General features: G+C 44.5%; 1 protein-coding gene across 4 annotated transcripts in view; it reads left to right on the forward strand.

Moving 5' to 3' along the window:
* The window catches only part of RUFY3 (RUN and FYVE domain containing 3), a 76422-nt gene extending 75091 nt beyond the window's left edge, over positions 1–1331 (forward strand). For 3 of the 4 annotated variants that reach the window (XM_040967330.1, XM_040967331.1, XM_040967332.1), the window contains one exon: positions 625–1331. In XM_040967330.1, the coding sequence (XP_040823264.1) occupies positions 625–768 (144 nt within the window). In that variant the 3' untranslated portion in view covers positions 769–1331. The remainder of the gene's footprint in view (positions 1–624) is intronic. The other variant, XR_005882392.1, reaches the window with a different exon arrangement.
* Positions 1332–12067: the final 10736 nt, after the last annotated feature.

Raw genomic sequence — 12067 nt, forward strand, 5'->3', positions numbered from 1 at the left:
CTCTCTCCTCCTTCTATCTCTGCCTTTAATTTGTGATACAATGGGTTAAGCCACTATCTGCAATACTGACACCCATATGGGCCCTAATTGGAGTGCCATCTTCTCTGCTCCCAATGCAGCTCCCTGCTAACGTGCCTGGGAAAACATTGGAAGAGGGCCAAGTTGCTTGGGTGCATAAGCCCATGTGGGAGAGCTGCAAGAAACTCCAGGATTCAGGCTTCAGACTGGCACAGCCTGGCACTGCAACCATTCAGGGACCAAACCAGTAGATGGGAATCTCTCACTCTATCTTGTTCCCCTCCCCCAACTCTGCCTTTCAAATAAATAAAATATTAAAAAAACACAAAGTCGCCCATCAGACAGTGCATAGGGGAAGCCAAAGTGGGAAATACATCCCGAGGGTGAGTGATTGGTGAAGCGTGTGTTCTTTTGAATTCACTGGTACTGTTCCTTGCCTCCATTTAGAGCTGAGAACTAGACCGAGCCTTGCAGGTGAAGTCCGGGTGGGGTCCAGCCCTGAGGGCTGCGTGGGCGCTGCGCCTCTGCCACAGCTGGCCTTGACAGCCCACACATCCTGCCTTGCTGCTGTAGCTTTCCCAAGCTAACCTCCTCCTCCTCTTCCAGAACGTGTGCAAGAACTGCAGAGGGACTTTCTGTCATGCCTGTTCAAGTAAGGAACTGCCTCTCCCCTCGAGTATCAAGCCTGAGCGAGTTTGCAATTCCTGTCACAAGCTGCTGCTGAAGCAATATTCCACCAGCCCATCTTAAGACTGGAAGCCACGACCTGGACCAAAACATCCATGCAGGGCCACTCTGCCTAGGCTAGGCGTCAGGCTCTCCGGCAGCTTAGTCCATAGGATCAACCAGAGCTGACAGCATGATGGAAAGAATCCAGACCCAGGAGAGAAGGCAGCAGCCACTGGAGGTGCTCGGGATGTCCCCACAGCTGGATAAATAAACGTGACTCAGTTGAGCCTCTCTCTTCTAAATCTTAACAACCCCACTTTGGTAGCACATTTGGGGAGGGATATTTATTTTATGTTTTGAATAGTGAGGGGGTGGGGAGAATAACAGAGAAAGTCCAAGAAGATCATGATAAAAGGAAGATTATCATCTCCCTCTATTATACCTGCAGACCAAGGAGGGCAGGCAAATGCCAGTTAACATCTAGATGACAGACGACACCTGCTGTCTCAGGTGCTGCTAGGTGAAAGCCTTGTTTTCCTCTTTACCCCCACTAACTACCTCTTTATCTATCAAACTGTGAAACCAATCTCAGGGAAGAGAAAGTTAATATAAATTCTGAATGTAATAAAAGCAATAGATTAGGATTTGAGGACCACCATTTCCTGGTCTCGTCAGAACAACATCATCCATCATTGTTCCACATATTGAGTGCACAACGCGTGTGCTCCTCAGAATCGCATACCACAAACAAGTGGGCTCTGCTCCCCGCCCCCTCCCGAGTCACTGCGGACATTGTAAGGAGTTCTGCAGTTAGGGTTTCCCCTCACATAAGTGAAATACTGATTACAGAGAAAAGCTAAATCATTGAAAAATAAAATGAGCCAAATTGGTGGACTGCTGACAACATTGAGCACAATAGTAGATTGCTTTCTAAACAAGGAATTCCTTATGCTCTTCGGGGACACAGGATGATTCTCCAACATCTCTAAGACTCGTTAGTGGGGGAGGGAAAGCACGTTCAGCAAGCAAAGTGGGAAATCCTGTTGGGTTATGTTACACCTGCTGCATTGCTGATGCTGATAGGACCTGAGAAGAAATGAATGTCTGATGGTTTAGATTGCTGGGGTGGAAACATCCTGGCACCATGTTACTTGACAAATTCTGTCCCAGGTTACAGCCTGGCAAAGGATTTTATTCTTCCACAAGCTTTGCCTGTTACTTGGTAAAACTGCACGTTAAGAATACTAGGGAAAATAAAACCTAGTAATTCTCGTCTGGTTTGTTGTCTTTTATCATTTGTTTCTATCTGAAAGGCAGAGTGACAGAGAACTGAATAAACAGATCTTTCCCACAGAGGCCCACAGCATCAAAACTGAAGACACGAGCCAGGAACTTCATCTGGGAGCTGGGTGAGTATCAGGGAGCTGTCACCTGCTGCTTCCCAGAGTGCACAGTTGCAGGAAAGTGAATCAGGAGCAGAGGCGGGACTGGGCCCCACCTAAACGGGATGCAAGCTTCTCAAGCAACAGCGGAAACTTCTGCACAGCACCTGCCCAATCAGTCCTTTCCCTCTCCAATAATTTCGTGTCAGCTTTCATTCTTATTTGGCCACCTACATGATGCAATATATATATGAACAGAAATGGGGAAAATGGGGAAGTATATACTTTTTAAAAGCTGTAGTTCTGAGTAAAATGAAATATAATATGAGCTATAAGGAGAGATTCATCACTGGAGAATTTTTTAAGATTTTTTTTAATTGGAAAGGCAGATAAGATTTACATAGAGAAGGAAAGACAGAAATAGATCTTTCATTCACTGGTTCATTCCCCAAATGGCCACAACGGCCAGAGGTGAGCCAATCCAGAGCCAGGAGCCAGAGACTTCTAGGTCTCCCACGCGGGTGCAGGGTCCCAAGGCTGTGAGCCATCTTCTACTGCTTTCCCAGGCGCCTCAGGCAGAGAGCTGGATGGGAAGTGAAACAGCGGGGACATGAATTGGCCCCTTCACTGCAGCTGTTACTTGGAATTGCACATAGCTATTTCTATAGCTTTCACCATGTTTATAAACAAAAACACTGAGTATCTGTTGGTATAACCTTTCTCAAAACTAAAGTCCTAAGTCATGAATCACTTGGCTTAATATTATATATACATGATTTTCTAACATTCACCATAGCATCAAGAATGAAATACTGGGGCAAACATGGCATAGCAGATAACGCTACCACCTGTGATGCTGGCATTCCACTTGGGCACTGGTTGGCATTTTGGCTGTTCTGTTTCCCATTTAGCTTCCTGCTAATGGAGGAAAACCCAAAACACTTGGGCCCCTGCACCCTTGTGGGAGACCCAAAAGTTCCTGGCTTCTGTCTGTCCTGGTCCCACTCCTTGTGGACACTGGGGAGTGATTTATTGGAAAGCTCTTGCTGCATTTCCCTCTTTAATAAAGCTGCCTTTTAAATAGTTTTTTAAAGGGGAGGGGGCAGCGCAATTGCCTAGTGGCTAAAAGTCCTCACCTTGAATGCACTAGGCTTCCATATTGGCATCAGTTCATATCCTGGCTGCTGTATTTCCCCCTTCCAGCTCCCTGCTTGTGGCCTGGGAAAGCAGTAGAGGACGGCACAAAGCCTTGGGATCCTGCACCCGTGTAGGAAACCCAGGAGAGGCTCCTGCCTCCTGGCTTCAGATCACCTTAGCTCCACCAGGCATTGTGGCCACTTGGGGAATGAAGCAGCAGATGGAATAGCTTATCTTTCTGGTTCTCCTTCTCTCTCTCTCTGTAAATCTGACTTTCCAATAAAAAATAAATACATCTTTTAAAAATTAAGAAGGCACATACATAACTAAAGAGGCAAAAGTTCACTAAGAACTGTTAAATACTGCCTGTGAAATTAAGAGCAAGTTCCATGGACTGGAAGACTCGACGTTTGTGAGGATGTCAGCATTACCCAGAGCAACCTACCGAGTGAATGCAGTTGTTATTTCCCAACATTTTCCCTAATTTTTATATAAAAGGGATTTCAAGGGATGCCTCTCTACTCCAAATAGTCAACCTTGGAAAACAAAACACTGGAGGCATCCTGTTTCCAGTCTCAGATCTTACCACAAGGGTGCGATTGCCAAAATTGGCCTAAAGACAGACTGATGTGGAATAGAGCCTAGAAATAAATCTTCCCATATATTGCTAAGTGGTTTGTTTTTGATAAAAACTCAAAATCATTCAGGAGATAAAGAACAAATTGTGTTAGAAATTGGGTATCTGCAAGAAATTGTACCCCTTCCTCTGTGCTCAAGATGGCCCAAGACCTTCACCAGGAGGATCTATAAAACCCAGAATAAGACTAAATCATGTTGCATATGTCAGATTTCTTAGATACCAACAAAAGCCTTGCCATAAAAAAAAAAAAAACCTGAACGTCAGCAAAATTTAACTTTACCAGAGGACGTCAGTAGCAATGTCCAACGGCAGCCCAAAATATGGAAATCAAATGTTTGATAAGAGATTGATGCCAAGAATGTATAAAGATGCCCTGCACACAACAAAAAGCCAGCTGTTGCATTGGGTAAAGTGCTTGGCCATTCACATCTTCCAAGGCAGAAATGTCCAGTAAAGCACAACTCAGTATCGCTAGTCGTCAAGGAAGTGCAAACCAGAACTACAATTGTATACCATTTGATCACTGTGACTACTACCCCAAAACAAGAGAAGTGTGTGATTTCCGGGGAAATGTAAAATGGTACAACAGCTGTAAAAGGATGGTGATGTGGAATTACAGTACATTCCATCAAGTGCATTTCTGGGTTTGTACCCAGAACCACTGGAAGGAGGTAAAGACCACATGTAGCTGGGAAAGCCACCACCCAAGACACTGGCATGCCGCAGAGGCATCATCAGCACATGTCCTAGCAGCTCCATTTTTTAAGATTTATATTTATTGCAAAGTTAGATATACAGAGAGGAGAGACAAGATCTCCCTATGATTCACTCCCCAAGTGACCACAACAGCCAAAGCTGTTTCCAGGTCTCCCACACGGGTGCAGAGTCCCAAGGCTTTGGGCCATCCTCGATTGCTTTCCCAGGCCACAAACAGAGTGGGATATAAAGCAGGGCTGCCAGGATTAGAACCAGCACCCATATGAGATCCCAGTATGTTCAAGGTGAAGACTTTAGCCACTAGGCTACCACACCAGGCCCTATCTGCTCCATTTTTAATCTAGATCTCTGGGAAAACAGTGGAAGATAGTCTGTTTGGTCCCCTGCCACGCATGTGGGAAACCCACATGAACTTCTAATTTTGACCCAATTCAACTCTAGCCTGTGTAATCATCTTCAGAGTGAACCAGCAGATAAAAGGTCTGTCTCTACCCCTCTCTGTAACTTTCAAATAAAGAAAAATCTAGAATTCCTTCTGATATGTAGACACCTGTGTTGATAGAACTATTCACAAGTCAAAAGGTGAAAACAAGCTAAATGCCCACGAGTGGATGGGTAAACAGGAAATTGTGACATGCTCAACCTTGAGGAAGTTACACAATGATTTCCAATCCTGTTTATATGAAGTGGCTGTGATGGTCAGAAGGTTAAAGAGTGGCTGCCGGGGCTCAGGGCGGAGGAGGGAAGAGCTGATGTTTAGTGGCTGCATAGTTTCCATTTGGGGAGATGGAAAAAGTATGGTAATAGATGGTGGTGGTTGTGGCACAGTAATGTGCAATGAGTATATTTAATGCCACAGACGTGTGCACAGAAAGGTGAATGTTTTATGCATATTTTATCCAAGTTTCTGAAAATGCTTTCTAGGTGGATGCAAAGTAAGTACCTACACAGATTTCCCACACAGTCAGCTGGCAGAGTAAGGCAGCAGACACCCCAGTAGCAAAGGGCATGCCCAATACCAAGATCTTGTTTAGAATACTCGGACATGTTCTGCAGACACATCTAAGGGACACGAGCCAACTGCAGGAACTCCTGGAGCTCAAAGCATGTGAGCATTGAAGCAGTGTGGCATTGAGGATGTAATCCGAGGTTCTAAGCATGGGGGGGGGTATTAATGAATAAGTAGACTGAAGGGTGCCGTGTCTTTTGGACAGGAACACTTCTTATAATTGAGTCCTTTTCAGGGAGGTGAGGCCTAACTGCCCACACAGTGCATGCTGTGCTTGGAAACCAGTTTCAAAGGGCTAGAATACGGAAGGAGAAAAAAGTTAACTTTATGGTTTCCCAGCAAACCCTTTTGGGCTGTGTGACCCAAATTGGCCTCATCAGTATATCCTGCTGACAGTGCATGCCCTTTGTGGTCTTCTGCCAAAATCCAAGCACTGTGTAACCAGCAGAGAAACCTCAGAAAGCCAACTTGAAGGATGTGCTAGGAGACATTAGCAGTGCGTCAAGAACAAACCAGAATCTGCTCCTCAAAGCGAAGGAGACACTCTAGCTAAGAGTGCTCATGTGGGAATCTGGAATGGGAAGGCTATAAGGGAAAAACAAAGAAAAACGGAAATGTGGGATATAATTGATACCAAGGTACCAAGATTGTAGTAACGTGCTAAATAAAGCAAAAGTATTATTTGGGAATTTTGTCTCTGTAACAGTTCTGTGTGTCTAAATTTTTTTTTTTTTGATTGAAGAATTGTGCCTTCATGCTTAGAACAAGTGCCAGGTCTGATCTGACAGAACTTTACTTCATATTTTACTTCTGAATGGGATGTATAATGCACAAGAGATCGATCCTTGGTCCACTCATTATTTATGGTCAAATTGCAAAAAATGTATGAGGAAACTCTTTTAGGTTTAGGAGACAGAGCTATCCGTGAAAGGGCTCCAGGGCTCCAGGGTTCCAGGGGCGGCCTAGTGATTCTGAAGCTGCTGTTCAGGCCGCTGTCCACTAGATGTCGTTTCAGCTTTGCTCACTGAAATGCAGATCCTTTTTAATCAGAAAGTATCACAAGTGGCCTTACATCATGTTCCTTCACATCTAACACAGTCGCCCCATGTCAAATTGGAATTAGTCCTAGACATTTGCTGCCTTGTTGCCAGCTGTTAAGTCCCAGCTCATGTGGGCATCTGGGGAGGAAAGCAGTACATGGGGGTTCCCTCCCTCTCAAGTTAAAAAAAAATAATTCACTGAAAAAATTAATACTAAGGTACTGGTACCTGAATTAATACTTTAATTCATTGAAAAATTTAAAAGTTACACTTTGAAAAACTGAAATCTAGCATTTTTTAAATGTTTATTCTTCATAAACATTTGAGAATCCCATTCTCAGCATCTGGGCCAAGGTAATGCTGATTTTCTGAGATTCTCTTTCCATCAAATGGCAGAAGAGAAGGTTAAGAGTTTTATTTCAGTTCAAACCAGGTATGTTTTTAGATGAGAGGTTTTTCTCAGTCTTGTGAAGGTTTGCATGTGGGTTTCAAATACATGCATCTTGGTCCTTTCTGTGAACTCTCCATCAGATTCTAGAGTCGGCCTGTTTACACATCCCTGTACCTCATCACCAGGTGCTCTGAAGAATCACTTCCTGGGATACCCTTCGTCGACACAAAAACCAGAAACCATAATGGGAGATTTAAGGATTGAGCCACTTAAAAACAAGTTAAAGCCATGAGGTACCACTAGAAACACTGTGGCTGAACCCAGAAGCAACACCAAATGGTGTACCTAAGACGGTGAGGATGCGTACTGCTTGGCCTCTGTGGGATGGAAAACCGGGGTACCCCTCTGAGAAAAGGTATGTTGACTTCTAAGTGTAGGAAAACACAACTTGGCATAGTCCACTCCCAAGTACCTACCCAGAAATTGAATAGCTTCACAAGAAGGCTTGCACAGAACATACACAGCGACTTTATTCAGGATTGCAAAAACTGGAAACAGCCTGCTGTCCATCAGCTGTTCACCTAAGAGGTCATGGTTATCCTGTGGCATATTCATACAATGGAACACTACTCAGCAAATACATCACAAGGGCAAACCTCAGCACACGCCCCGTGTTGGAAACATACACAAGGTTACATACCATAGGAATCCATTTAGCTAAGTACTAGCATAGGCAAATGTAAATCATGAATAGAATGCTAACAGTGGTTCCTTGCAAAGGAGGGGAGAAGAACTGGCATGATGGAAATATGCTATAGTTTACTAGGGATTTGGGTTGCACTGGTATACACCAAAAATCCATCCAATGTTTGAACTTGTGTCACTGTATGCTCTTTTTCCAGGAAAAATTCATGACATGCACAGGATCTTCAAAACGTTTATGGAAAAAGACCGCAGATTTCTGCCTTTTTTGCCTCAAAACAACTTCCTTTGCAATCCCATTTTCCCACACGTTTGAGTGCCCCTATATGCTGAAAACATAAAAGTGCAGATGTCTACAATTGACTTTGCTATGAAGACTGAACAAGTTATATGATAAAAAATGGAAAAATGTAGAATCTTAGGTGGTCAGTACAGACATGTTGCTTGCATGATTGGAACTTTCTAGCAAAAGCAAACAAAAAAAATCACAAGAGAACCAGGGAACCCATATCAGTGTGTGGCCTGTCTGACTCCCGACTCAGAGCAATTCTTTTAAAATGACATTGCAGGTAATTAGTTATCTGGTGGCAAGAATATGTTCCTATTTTTAGGGGTGGTTTTAAAAAGTGCTTTTTAAGAGTTCTCTCCTGAAATGCTGAAATGAAAGCTGCCCTTAGGACGCGCTTTCGGAGAGTGACCCTGAGTAGACAGATATGTCAGGTGAAAAAGCCTGACTGGTAACTGCTGCCCACGGGAGCTTTCTCAACTCATTTTTTGTATGCTTGAAGTATCCAATATGGGTTTAGAAGAAAAGAAAAAAGATAAATGTTAAGATATGAAGACAGGTCCCCGGGGTTGGGATGGGGGGAACAACCAAGCTCTAAAATGTGAAAAACCACTACCATGTCAAGAAAGTATCGATTATGGATTTGTTTGGGTTTATTTTTTTAAACTGGAAAAACAGATTGGCTAATCCACTCCCGAGTCCGAGCAGCTCAGGAGGAACGGGTCCTGGCATTGCTGGTGCTATGAAATAACAACTGCAGACATCCACAAAAATCTAGAGTATCAACTCAGTGCACATACTCTAAACCATCGATTCTACAGAGAGATGTATACACAAAATGACAAGTTTATACAAGGTCATTCATTTCTGCATTACAATAGCAAAAGTTTAGAGACAATTTACATGTTCATTAGGAAGGGACAAGCTAAATTACATAGATCCACATTCTACAATTTAAAAAGAATAAAGAAAGATATTTTTATATAATCTAATATAAAGTGATCTTCGGGATGTTTGGGAAAATAGACTTATATGCATAGCACACTATATATAAAAGAAACAAAGAAGTCTTAATATATGCAATATATATATATAGATAGATAGATAGGTATACAGTAAAAATCACTAGAAATATATGTCAAAGTGATGACAGGGCTGCCTGAGGAGAGAAACCAAGTGGCTACCATGAGGACCAAAGGGACACTCTCCACCATATACTCCATCTCTTAAACTTTGCTTCAAACACACACACACAATAATAATACAACCTTGAGACCACTAATTTTTATTTTCATATAACCAGGACTTAGGACATACGAGATCTTCCTAAACCACTTCCAAGAATTGGTAAGAATAGCCGTAACGCCAGGCAAAAGACCTGAACAAACAGCTCACAGAAGATGATACACAGGTGCTAAAGAACGATCAGAAGATGCTGAATAAGTAAGCATGAAATTGAAAAGGTAATCTAGGATACCTGGGGTAGCACTGCAACCAGCAGCTAAGCCTGGCATGCCGGGTTCAGCTTCCTGCTAATGCACACCCTGGGAGACAGCGGGGGATGGCTCATAGCTGAGCCTCCACCACCCATGCGACAAGCTTGCGTTAAGTTCCTGGTCCCTGTGACCACACACAGGCCCAGCCATTACAGGCCATCAGGCGGAATGAACCGATGCACACAGGTTCTCCCTCAAATACAAAAATAGATAAAACAGTATGTCACCACACACCTAACAGAATGAATGGCTAAAACCCGTAATACTGACACCACCAAACAGCACTGATGGGAGGAAGCCCACTTGGCCGTTTCTTAACAAAACTGTTCCCTGCAGACACATCCCCTGGGGCTCAGCCAAAGCAGTCAGGAACTGCACACCAGCCTTGCAAAGAAAGCTAATGGCACGGCCCGGCAGTGTGGCCTAGCGGCTAAAGTCCTTGCCTTGAACGCACCCAGGATCCTATATGGGCACCGGTTCTAATCCCGGCAGCTCCACTTCCCATCCAACTCCCTGCTTGTGGCCTGGGAAAGCAGTTGAGGACAGCCTAAAGCTTTGGGACCCTGCACCCATGTGGGAGACCCGGAAGAAGTTCCTGGCTCCTGGCTTCGGATCAGCGCAGCACTGGCTATTGTGGTCATTTGGTGAGTGAATCATCGGATGGAAGATCTTCCTCTCTGTCTCTCCTCCTCTCTGTATATCTGACTTTCCAATAAATAAATAAATCTAACTATCAAAACCACTTGGGCGAGTATCTCAGAGCATGCCCCACATGTGGAACTTGGGGTGGGTGGGAAACCAGTTGGGGCTTCTCCCTCAATTTACCTCAGATACATGAAGATAACAATGTGGAAATAATAATCTTACCCAGAAAAAAAAATAAATGATGCAGAATTATTAAAGAAAAAAAAAAAGGAAAGAAAGAGGGCCCGGCACGGTGGCGCAAGTGGTTAAGGTCCTCGCCTTGCACGCCCGGGATCCCATATGGGCGCCGGTTCTAATCCCGGCAGCCCCGCTTCCCTTCCAGCTCCCTGCCTGTGGCCCGGGAAAGCAGTCGAGGACGGCCCAAAGCTTTGGGAACCTGCACCCGCGTGGGAGACCCGGAAGAGGCTCCTGGCTTCGGATCAGCATAGTATCGGCCCGTTGCGCTCACTTGGGGAGTGAATCATCGGACGGAAGATCTTCCTCTCTGTCTCTCCTCTCTGTATATCCGCCTTTCCAATGAAAAAATAATAAAAATAAATCTTTAAAAAAAAAAAAAAAAAAAGGAAAGAAAGAAAGCTAATGGCAGCTCTCACTTATTTTTTTCCTACAACCATCACAGTTTCTAATCCGCAAATAAGTGGAGCGAGAGGCAACCCAAGAGTCAGTCTGGCCTCTACTTGACCACGGAACTATACCATTCCACGTCATAATGAGGATCTGCCTCAGGACACCGGAGCAGAGGATGCTGCCGAGGCGCACTGACTCACCAGCTGGCTCGGGGCTCGCACAGTGGCTTCCTCTGTACTGAGACACCAGCCCCCCAGCAGACTCCCTTCCCAAGGGCAGATGCTTCTGCGGCCAGGCATGGGGACGCTGGCCGTGCTCCATCTGCCGGTGAAACTGAGGCTATCAGATCACACCAATTTCTTGTTGGTATCTACATCCTACCCTTTTAAAAAAATTCACTTATTTACTTATTATTTTTATTGGAAAGGCAAATTTATAGACAGAAGGAGAGACAGAAAGATCTTTTGTCCACTGATTCACTCCCCAAGTGACTGCAACAGCCAGAGCTGAGCTGATCCGAAGCCAGAAGCCAGGAGCTTCTTCCAGGTCTCCCACATGGGTGCAGGAGCCCAGGGACTTGGGCTATCCTCCATTGATTTCCCAGGCCATAGAGGACTGAATGGGAAGTGGAGCATCCGGGACACAATCTGGCATACACACGGGATGATAGTGTTTGCAAGTGTAGGATTAGCCAATTGAGTCATCCTATTATGCTGGTTCCTACACCTGCTTTTAAGAGTTCTCGTTTACAGTTCTGTAATACCTGGATCAAAGGGAGATATGAACACCCTGGCCATATACACAATTTCCACAATTCTTTTCAATACCTTTCTCATGGAGTAGATAAATAAAGTAAAAGAAACTCAATTAAAAGAAATCCAGGCACGGCCTTGTAGCACAGCATGCTAAGCCACCTGTGATGTCAATATCCCACATGAGCACAGTTTCAGCCCTGGTTATGCACCAGGGAAAGCAGCAGAAGACAGGCCGAGTCCCTGGGCCTCTGCCATCCCGGTGGCAGAGACCCAGATGGAATCCCAAGCTCTGACTTTGGTCTAGTCCAGTCCTGGATACTGCACCCATCTGTAAAGTGAACCAGAGGATGGAAGCTCTCTAACTCAGCACACCACTCACTGAAGAGCCTCCATTGTGAGCAAAAACTAAAGGCAGTATTCAGATTCCTCAGAGAACTTCCCAAGGATGGGCCACCTTCCAGGTCAGCTATCACGAGTGTCTAATGCTTTTGCTCTTTTCCCAAATACGTGCAAATGAAATGCATCAGCTTAAAATTACTGCAAAACCGGGCCT

This window comes from Ochotona curzoniae, unplaced genomic scaffold, assembly GCF_017591425.1.
Source record: "Ochotona curzoniae isolate NIBS_2020 unplaced genomic scaffold, NIBS_Ocur_1.0 scaffold_4506, whole genome shotgun sequence".
NCBI classification, from domain to species: Eukaryota; Metazoa; Chordata; class Mammalia; order Lagomorpha; family Ochotonidae; genus Ochotona; species Ochotona curzoniae.